The sequence below is a fragment of the Pecten maximus genome, chromosome 15 (genome assembly GCF_902652985.1).
Source record: "Pecten maximus chromosome 15, xPecMax1.1, whole genome shotgun sequence".
Lineage (NCBI taxonomy): Eukaryota > Metazoa > Mollusca > Bivalvia > Pectinida > Pectinidae > Pecten > Pecten maximus.
The window spans coordinates 2580005-2590564 of record NC_047029.1 but is presented as its reverse complement, the minus strand read 5'-3'; the positions used below and the strand labels follow the sequence as shown (position 1 = coordinate 2590564).

The window sequence follows — 10560 nt, the reverse complement described above, 5'->3', positions numbered from 1 at the left end:
TTCAGTTTTTAGCCATTGGTAATATATTAATTAATGATGTCACTGATCCGACTAACCTGTCGTGCAAGACATTTCCGGTACGATAACTGGAGCAGGAGACTACATACTCTTCTGTTTTATGTACATATTTTATTCTACGTTACACACCAAGAAAAGAACAATAAAATCTTGTTTGACTGACATGCCTTAGCAAATCATCTAAATATAGATTGTTCCTTTTAAAAATAGCATTCAGCTTTTAGTGTATCTTAACACGTACCTGTTCGCTGTATGAGCAGGTCACATCAAATGGAGATTTTAAAACTTAATTCCCATGAACTTACGTTACGTTTCATATTCACAGAGGAAGACTTTCCTGATTCGTTACTATATTGAATTTCCCATCATATTATAAATATAACATATATATAGTATATACTGTGTGAAACAGTTATAGTTCCAAGTACAGATCTACACGCCACACAAATATCACCCAAGCATTTGAAATTCCTGTCATAATATATCGGCTTAATTGCCTATTTCTTAACTATTATTTATATTGATTAATATACCGGTATGAAATTCAATCCTTCTATAAAAAGTGCTTAGCTAACACATGCTAAAATTAGATCGATGTCCATAAGGGTCAGTTTAAAATATCCTGTCCAAGTAGGAGAAAATGAGTCATTCGTGTTCGTGAATGGAAATATGAAATGTGTTGCATAGTTTATCCAGGCCAAACATGTTCGCATATTTTTCCTGTGGCTCTATCGATTCTTGCAGATCATGTAGAAACATATTTTTAGGTTTCGTTTCATGCAAATATTATAAACGTCATTCCTAAATATGCATTATCCTACGTGACGTCAACAGGAATCAACCAACCCGATTGCGTTTCACTGACCCCGATAGAACCCATTTATTTTCTATGAGGTGCATCTAACTGCACCGTCTTAGCCATGGATACTAGAAAACCTTAGGCGTCTAGGGAGTGTGCTTGTAATCAGATTTAACAGAACATGGCGGAAATGTTACATTCTACACGGTAACAATAATGTAGCCGTGTGTGTGTGTGGAAAACATCGCTACAAGAGGCCGCTATCGAATGTAGAAAAATCAAAGATGGCAGCCGCATTGGGGGATACCCCCAGTAGCTGGGATAATCATGGAGATAGTACAGGTATGCGTCTGGCGATTTCGTATTTGTATCTTGCATTTACACTTATAAATATATAACTACCGGGTTTAGTCTTTCATTTGCTGACAATTATTACGACAGCTGAATAATCAGCATAATCTTGCTACCCCTCACCCCTTTGTCAACAATTATTTCTGTTCGCGTTTCGTTTTCATTTCGTCTTAGGTCTCCCCAGAAATAGAATCGCTAATCATTCATAATGTAATGTGTGTTTTTTATTGGCTGGACATTTCTTCAGATTCAATTCGCATGATAGAGAAGTTGTGAAGAAGGAAGTAAATGGAATTCTACCGTTGATATTTCATATCACTGGAAATGCTGGGAAGGAGCCAAATTTCACATCCGTAACCAGATACAAGTTTCCACTTTCGTATCATAATATTACGCCAAGCAAATTATGTTGCGTGTTTTTTTTCTTCCACATAACTAATGTTGTCAAGTTGTCACGTACATGGCTCAAAATTAAGAGGTCCAATCTTGAAAATTAGTAGGAATTGGGTTTTGGTTCTGATGTGTTAATACCTGTAGTCATCGTTAAAAGTAGGTCACTCAGAACTAGAGCCCTATCTCCCTAAATTATGCATGTTTTATAAGAAGGGAGAAGTAAAACATATTGTTAAGTGGCCACCTCCTACAAGTCATCTTGTTGATGGATGGGAGCATATAATATTGATGTCCTTGCTGTATGAACCTTCAGGGAGTAAGGAGCAAGAAAACTGGTCAATAGCTGTTGTCATTTTCACAAATATGCGTGGTCAGTGAGATTACTCCTTGTAACCCTGGGGGCACTTGGAGGCCATGAACCTATGTCTTCATTTAGCACACAGTTTTATCAGCACTGTGATGACCTGTCATTCCGTCACTCTTGCTATTGATTGTGCTTCTACTATGGCATCACACCATGTGCTGTTTGTAAACAAGCGTTGTAATACCTATCAAAATAATGGGGGTAAACAACAGCGATAAATGCAATCTATTATTAAATATTAGTGTACAATTTTGTACTACAGTTACACAATCTATTTTTGCTACATTAATTGAAAAATTGAAGGTGTTTTTTTTTCATAGAACTTTCCTGAATTTGTTGATAGATGAAAATACAAAGAAATTATAGTAAAATTAAATTTTTCATAAAGAACACAAATGGATATGATTTTCAGAGGAAAAATGACATTAATAAAGCAGATATTTCTTCCTGTATATTTTTGAAATATTACTGTAATATCTGCTTCAGATTGGTATACACAGATCTAGAGGTTTTAAGTCAAAATTACAAATTTTACCATTCCTGTTGATTTTCTATGGTAATTTGCATATTATACATAACCATGGATAATTATGATACAAGTATTTTACAGTATATTTTTTTTGTAACCATTATAATCTGTGGTTGCATATTAAAATTTTTGTTATTTTGTGTATAAGAAGATACTTTGAAAACATGAAATGTGAAATTTCTTAAAAAAAACAGGTAGAAAATATCTGATCATTTTTTTTTCAAATGGAATATTGTCAACTTTTCCAGCCAGGAACTATTAAAGAAGTAATTTTCTGTCCAATGGTGATTTACTCATATAATTATAAATGGTAAAGAATGTGATGAAAATTTATATCCATTCATCGTTCAGTTATTTTTTTAGTAGTGTTGGAAATCACTTAATAATTCATGATCATCTTATTAATCATCACCTTATGATTGATCATGAACTAAAATATAAATGGGAAATGAAAGGAGCATTGACATTTTTAATATAGATAGTAATCATGGTCAGTTTAGTTCTTTATGGTATTATTTTTAATCCTTTGGTTCATCAGTGCATAGAGTTCAAACAAGCACTACAATACAAAATGTATACAGACACAATTAACACTCAGTGTAGGTACGGTGTATAGAGAGAGACATCACACATGACCTTCATCTATTACCATTATGTATACTTTTAACTGGTTTATCCTAAATTACTCTAGCTAGTTTCCTATATTAAAAATAAACAACTCATCATGTGAAAGCATAAAAGTGAGATGAATCATATGCATGGTGCTTAAAAGTAGTCTTTAGAAAATATTGTGATAAAGAGATATCAATTAATCACACTAACTTTACATTGTTGGGCATATGTGCACTCAGTCTTGAAGTTTCAGTGTTATATTTCATGCTGATGTTGTATTACATTACCGTATAATGTAGTTTCAATGTTTGGTGGGACAATTCCAATTGAAATAATTCTAGACTTTATGCATGTAATTGCGATGTATCACTGAAAATTTATAATCGGTGAACGCATGATGACAGCTCATTGCAAATTGGCTACCGTATATCTACCCTAGGCCAACACTTCATTTTGTTGAGTAATTAATAGTACCATGATCATATATTATATCCTCCTGAACGACCCATGTTATTCGGTCTCATTTTTAGTGCTACTGATATGATGATATCATTACTCGATAATAGTGACCCAAAATTAGTATTTTTCTTGGTGGATTTCTATTGAAAATGATTGTTGTACTTGTGCTTTAGTCACAGACTGTTACACCAGTAAAACCTCATTTTCAAGAGTGTTATCACATATGATTGCATTTAGAACATAAATGAATAATAATGTTTTAAAATACTCCACCAAAGATATCCCCTAATTATTGATAAGATAAAACACAGCTTCATCATACTGAATTTGTTATTGACATGTGGTATCATGACAAGAAATCTTGATTAGAGTAATTTACTTTGATAAATTACTGACCCTCCACGCCCAACCCACCCCCACAAATTAACTTATAAGGAATATTTTTAAGCTAACATGTTCAATGTGTATCTAATGTCAATGATTGTCAATCTAGGAATGCCCTGAACTTTGACCTCATTCAACAATAAAAATTGGACAATAAACTATAAACTAAATGATAGTACTTTATTTTGCAAAAACCAGATGATGAAATGTTCAGAGATGATGCCTCTGGTCATGGTAGAAATACAATTATCTGATGCGAGCTTTACACATGTGTCGACCTTAAAACTAAGAGTATACAGCAAGCTTGAGTGTATTTATGTATTGATTGATCTGTGGCGACAGGGTCAATCTGGGATATGACAAGCACTGCTTTCAGGGTGCTGACATAAACCCATATAGCCTAGGCTATTTGCTAAGGACAGCATGAGTGCTTGGATTTCATTCCGCTTCAAATTAAGTCAGATTTAAAAAAAATTAATTTCCACCCAATGCAACAGAACAGTCTAACTACCATAAATAGCTATAATTTTTCCTGAAAATACTGTGAAATATTTAGTTACAAATAGGGAGAGCTTAGAAAACACAAGCTGTAACTGATTAATACCAAATTGGTTTGTACTGATCTGCATGAATCTATATCATACACTGTAATTATAACTTATAAGGAGACTGAATTCTTCTGAGATAAAGAATTAAGAATTATCCCGCTCCTTATTTTCACCAGCATATATATATATATATATATACATCATGCATATGCATGAAATGTATACCGATAATATTATTATAATGGTTCAGTGATATTTATGATCTGATTTCCTGGTATTATCAAGCAATTGTGTACTTGATATTAATATTTTATGATTCTATCACATTCTATTACAATTTCAATTATTTCATGCATTGGAATTTCAATGAGGATCATTATGTCATGTGGTTAATGTATATATATACACACATACCTGAGATATTTATAACATCATGCTATACAATCAGATTTCAATTTCTACCACTTTTGAAATTAACATATTTATTAATTGATATCATATATAGTATAGTCATATTGTAATTGTCATTTTGCCAACATGTATATTTAAACTATCATATGAATGTACAGTTATGGTATTTTGACAGATCTTTTTAAAAATGAAGATCAAGCTTAAGTGATAATGCATCTTTTCACATAAGGATAATATAATAAATGTAATGGACATTATAGAAATATTTAATTGTCAGATATTTCAAATAAATAGTCTGACCCTGGTTAAAAAATTTGGAACATTTTTGGACATCTTTAAGAAGTTTGAGAGATGTCAATGTTTTTGTTTTAATGTTGATCTTTACATTTTGGCACGTTATTGTCGTTCAAAAGTTTTCAAGGATTTAAAAGTTCAAAAGAATTTTTTTTGAATCTATGTAGTACTAGTCTTTGTCTCAAAAGTCAATCATGGTTCTCTAAAATACATATATGATCATCATACTTATGTAAAATGATATATTCATGTATCATTCGATAGATCTGATAAGGATGAGTCACAGGTTTCTGAATTCTACTTTACATGAATGTCATAATTATGTGGGTCCTTGCTAACATCAGTTTAGAGTTATGAAGTATAGAGAGATTTGGCCATGGGTAGTGATGGGAACTCACTGTTAGTCTAGTTTCCTGTGTGTACCATACATAATGACAGACAAATATAACACTATATATACCAAGGCTGTAAAATAATGATGGAAGGTGTGAAAACTGGCAACTGAGATAGTGATGTGTTGATGATGTGGGTGTGAGATGTTGATGATGTGGGTGTGAGGTGTTGATGATGTGGGTGTGAGGTGTTGATGATGTGGGTGTGAGGTGTTGATGATGTGGGTGTGAGGTGTTGATGATGTGGGTGTGAGGTGTTGATGTGGGTGTATGTTGTGATGTGGGTGTGATATGATGTGTTTGGTGTGATGTTTCTGATGTGGGTGTGCGGTTTGCTGCTTGTGGGTGTGCGGTGTTGCTGTGTGGTGTGAGGTTTGTGCTGCTGTGGTGTGTCGATGTGTGGTTTGGGTGTTGCGGTGGCTGTGGTGTGGTGTGCGGTGTTGCTGCTGTGGGTGTGCTGTGGTGTGCTTGTTTGCTGCTGTGGGTGTGCTCTGTTGCTGCTGTGGTGTGCGTGTTTCTGCTGTTGGGTGTGCGGTGTTGCTGCATGTGGGTGTGCGTGTTGCTGCTGTGGGTGTGCGGTGTTGCTGCTGTGGGTGTGCGGTGTTTGTGCTGTGGGTGTGCGGTGTTGCTGCTGTGGTGTGCGGTGCTGCTGTGGGTGTGCGGTGTTGCTGCTGTGGGTGTGCGGTGTTGCTGCTGTGGGTGTGCGTGTTGCTGCTGTGGGTGTGCGCTGTTGCTGCTGTGGGTGTGCGGTGTTGCTGCTGTGGGTGTGCGGTGTTGCTGCTGTGGGTGTGCGCTGTTGCTGCTGTGGGTGTGAGCTGTTGCTGCTGTCGGTGTGCGCTGTTGACTGCTGTGGGTGTGCGCTGTTGCGGCTGTTGGTGTGCGCTGTTGCTGCTGTGGGTGTGCGGTGTTGCTGCTGTGGGTGTGCGCTGTTGCTGCTGTGGGTGTGCGCATGTTGCTGCTGTGGGTGTGCTGTGTTGCTGCTGTGGGTGTGCCTGTTGCTGCTGTGGGTGTGCTCTGTTGCTGCTGTGCGTGTGCGGTGTTGCTGCTGTGAGGTGTGCGCTGTTGCTGCTGTGGGTGTGCGGTGTTGCTGCGTGGGTGTGCGCTGTTGCTGCTGTGGGTTGGCGGTTTTTCTGCTGTTGGGTGTGCGTGTTGCTGCCTGTGGGTTTGCGCTGTTGCTGCTGTGGGTTGCTCTGTTGGCTGCTGTGGTTTGTGCGGTGTTGCTGCTGTCCGTTGCGGTGTTGCTGGCTGGTGGTGAGGGTTTGGGCCGGTGTTACTGCTGTGGGTAGTGCGGTGTTGCTGTGGGGGGTGCGGTGTTGCTGTGTGTGTGCTTGTTGCTGTGGGTGCGGTGTTGCTGTGGTTGTGCGCCTGTATGTGCTGTGGGGTGCGCTGTTGCTGCTGTGCGTGTAGCGTGTTGCTGCCTGCTGGGTGTGCGGTGTTGCTGCTGTGCGTGTGCGACCGTGCTGCTGGGTGTGCGGTGTGGCTGCTGTGGGTGTGAGGTTGTTGCTGCTTGGTGTGCGTGTTCTGCGTGGTGTGCGTCTGTTGCTGCTGTGGGTAGTGGCTGTTTTGCTGGGTGTGCGCGGTTGCTGCTGTGCTTGTGCGCTGTTGCTGCTGTGGTTGTTCGGTGGTGCTGCCTGTGGGTGTCGCGGTTTTCTGCTGGTGTGCGGTGTTGCTGCTGTGCGTGTGCAGGTTTGCTGCTGATGGTGTGCGGTGTTGCTGCTTGCGTGTTCTCTGTTCTGCTGTGGGTGTGCGTGCGCTGTTGCTGCTGGGCGCCGGGTGCGGTGTTGCTGCTGTGGGTTGGCGGTTGCTGCTGTGCTTGTGCGATGTTCTGCTTTGGTTGTGCGTGTTGCTGCTGTGTTGTGGGTGTGCGGTGTTGCTGCTGTGGCGTGTGTCGTGGTGCTTCTGGTGGGTGTGCGTATGTTGCTGCTGTGGGTGTTCGCTGTTGCCTGTCTGTCGGTGTGCGCTGTTGCTGCTGTTGGTGTGCGCTGTTTGCTCTTTGGTGTGCGGTTGTTGCTGCTCTGGGTGTACGCGCGTTGCTGCCTGTGGGTGTGCTCTGTTGGGGGGGCTGTGTTGGGTGGGCTTGGGTTTTGTGGGCGTTTTTTGGGTGGGGGTTGGGTGGGTGTGGGGCGGGGGGTTGTGGGGTTGGTGGGGGGGTGGGGTTGTGGGTTTGGGGTTGGGGGGGGTTTGGGCGGTTTTGGTTCGGGGTTGTTGGGGTTGGGGGTTGGTGGGGGGTGGTGGGGGTTGTGGGCCCCCGTTTGTGGGCTGGGGTTGGGGGGGCTTGTTTGGGTTGGGTTTGTGGGGGTGTTTTGGGGCGCGTTGTTGGTGGTTTTGGGGGGGGTTGTTGGCTGGTGTTTGGGGTGGGGGGTTGTGGGGTTTTTGGGGGGTTTTGGGGTCGGGGGGGCCCCGGTGCTGGGTTGGGGGTTGTGGTGTTGGGGCTGGTTGTTGGGGTTTTTGGGGGTTTTGGGGGGGGCTGGTGTGGGGTGTTTTGGGGGGTTGGGGTTTGGTGTTGTTTTTGGGTGTGTTGGGGGGGGGTGTTTGGTCCCTTTTTGGGTGTGTGTGGGGTTGTTGGGGTTTTGGGGGGTTGTGGGTGAGTTTTGGGGGTTTGGGGGTTTGTTTTGGGGTTTTTTGGGGGGGGGGGGGGTTTGTGGGTGGTGTTGGGGGGTTTGGGGGGTTTTGGGTTGTGGAAAGGGTTGGGGGGTGGGTTTGGGGGGGGTTGTGGGGGGAGGGGGTTGGGGGTTGGGGGTTTCGGGATGTTGGGGATTGGGGGTTTTTATGTGTGGGGGGTGGGGGTTGTGGGGGTTTTGGGGGGTTTTGGGGGGAGGGGTGGGTGTGGGTTTGGGTGGGGTTTTGGGAAAGGGGTTGTGGTGGGTGGGTGTGGTTGGGGGTTTGGGTGGGGTTGGGGGTTGGGGGTTGTGGGCTGGTTTTTGTGGGCTTTTTTGGGGTTTGGGGGTGGGGGTTGTTGTTGTTTGGTTTGGGGGGTTGTATTGTTTGGTTTGGGGGGTGTTTGGGTTTTTGGGGGTTGGGGGTTTTGGGGGGTGTGTGGGGGTTGTGGGTGGTTTTTGCCCGGGGTTTGGGCTGTTGTGTGGGGGTTTTGTTGGTTGGTTGGGGGGTTTTGGGCTGTTTTGGGGGTGGTCGGGTGGTGGGGGGTGGTGGCGGGGTTTTGGGCCCCGGTTGGGGGGGGGGTTTTTTGGGCCCTTTTTTGGGTGGGGGGGGGTTGGGGGCGGGTTGGGTTTTTGGGGGGTTTTTGGGTTTTGGGTGGGGGGGTTTTGGGGGGTTGGGTTGGGGGTGGGGGGGTTTTTGGGTGTGGGGTTGTGGGTGGTTTTTTTTGTGGGTGGTGGTGGGGTTTTGGGGGGTTTTTTTGGGGGGTTTTGGGGGGGTGGGTTTTTTTGGGGCCGGGGGTGGGGTTTTTTCTGTTTTGGGCCCGGGTTTGGTGGTGGTGGTTGGGTGTTGGTGGTTGCTGCTGTGCGTGTGCGACCGTGCTGCTGGGTGTGCGGTGTGGCTGCTGTGGGTGTGAGGTTGTTGCTGCTTGGTGTGCGTGTTCTGCGTGGTGTGCGTCTGTTGCTGCTGTGGGTAGTGGCTGTTTTGCTGGGTGTGCGCGGTTGCTGCTGTGCTTGTGCGCTGTTGCTGCTGTGGTTGTTCGGTGGTGCTGCCTGTGGGTGTCGCGGTTTTCTGCTGGTGTGCGGTGTTGCTGCTGTGCGTGTGCAGGTTTGCTGCTGATGGTGTGCGGTGTTGCTGCTTGCGTGTTCTCTGTTCTGCTGTGGGTGTGCGTGCGCTGTTGCTGCTGGGCGCCGGGTGCGGTGTTGCTGCTGTGGGTTGGCGGTTGCTGCTGTGCTTGTGCGATGTTCTGCTTTGGTTGTGCGTGTTGCTGCTGTGTTGTGGGTGTGCGGTGTTGCTGCTGTGGCGTGTGTCGTGGTGCTTCTGGTGGGTGTGCGTATGTTGCTGCTGTGGGTGTTCGCTGTTGCCTGTCTGTCGGTGTGCGCTGTTGCTGCTGTTGGTGTGCGCTGTTTGCTCTTTGGTGTGCGGTTGTTGCTGCTCTGGGTGTACGCGCGTTGCTGCCTGTGGGTGTGCTCTGTTGCTGCTGTGGGTGGGCGGTTTTGCCTGCTGTCGGTGTGCGTGTTGCTGCTTTGGGTGTGCGGTGTCTCCTCGCTGTGGGTGTGCGGTGTTGCTTTGGTGTGCGGTGCTTGCTGTGGGTGTGCGGTGTTGTGTGGTGGGCGTGTTGCTGTGGGTGTGCGCTGTTGCTTCTGTGGTTGTGTGCGCCTGTTGCTCTGGCGTGGTGCGGGTGTTGCGCTGTGGGTCGTGCGGTGTATCGCCTGCGGTGCGTGTGCGCTGTTGCCTGCTCTGGGCTGTGCGGTGTTGCTGCTGTGGTTGTGCGGTGTTGCGGCATGTGTGCATGGCGGTGTTGCTGCTGTGGGTGTGCTCTGTTGCTAGCTGTGGGTTCTGGCGTCTGTTGCTGCTGTGGTGTCGCTGTTGCTGCTGTAAGCTGGCACTGTTGCTTTCTGTGGGGGTTGCTGTGTTCTGCTGTGACGTGTGCGCTGTTGCTGCTTGGGTGTGGCGGTGTTGCTGCTGTGGGGTGTGCGTGTTGCGGCTGTGGGGGTGCTGTCGTGCTTCTGTGGGGTGTGGCGCTTTTGCTGCTTATGGGTGTGCGCTGTTGCTGCTGTGGGTGTGCCGCTGTTGCTGCTGTGCGGTGTGCGCTGTTGCGCTGTGGTGTGCGGTGTTGCCTGCTGTGGGTGTGCGCTGTTGCTGCTGTGGGTGTGCGCTGTTTGCCTGCTGTGGGGGGTTGTGCGCTGTTAGCGGCTGTGGGTTTCGCGCTTTTTGGCTGTGGTTGTGCGCTGCTGCGTGCTGTGGGTGTGCGGTGTTGCCTGCTGTGGGTGTCGGTGTTGCTGTGGTGGGTGTGCACTGTTTCTGCTGTGGGTGTGCGCTGTTGCTGGCATGTGGGTGTGCGCTGTTGCTGCTGTGGTGTGCGCTGCTGCTGCTTGGTGTGCCTGTTGCTGCATTGTTGCTGTGGGGTG

The 10560-nt window shown here is 45.5% G+C and overlaps 1 protein-coding gene across 2 annotated transcripts in view; it reads left to right on the top strand.

Moving 5' to 3' along the window:
- Positions 1–882: 882 nt before the first annotated feature.
- LOC117343671 (mediator of RNA polymerase II transcription subunit 1-like) overlaps positions 883–10560 on the top strand; it is a 51011-nt gene continuing 41333 nt past the window's right edge. For both annotated transcript variants that reach the window (XM_033906128.1, XM_033906127.1), the window contains exon 1: positions 883–1159. In XM_033906128.1, the coding sequence (XP_033762019.1) occupies positions 1102–1159 (58 nt within the window). In that variant the 5' untranslated portion in view covers positions 883–1101. The remainder of the gene's footprint in view (positions 1160–10560) is intronic.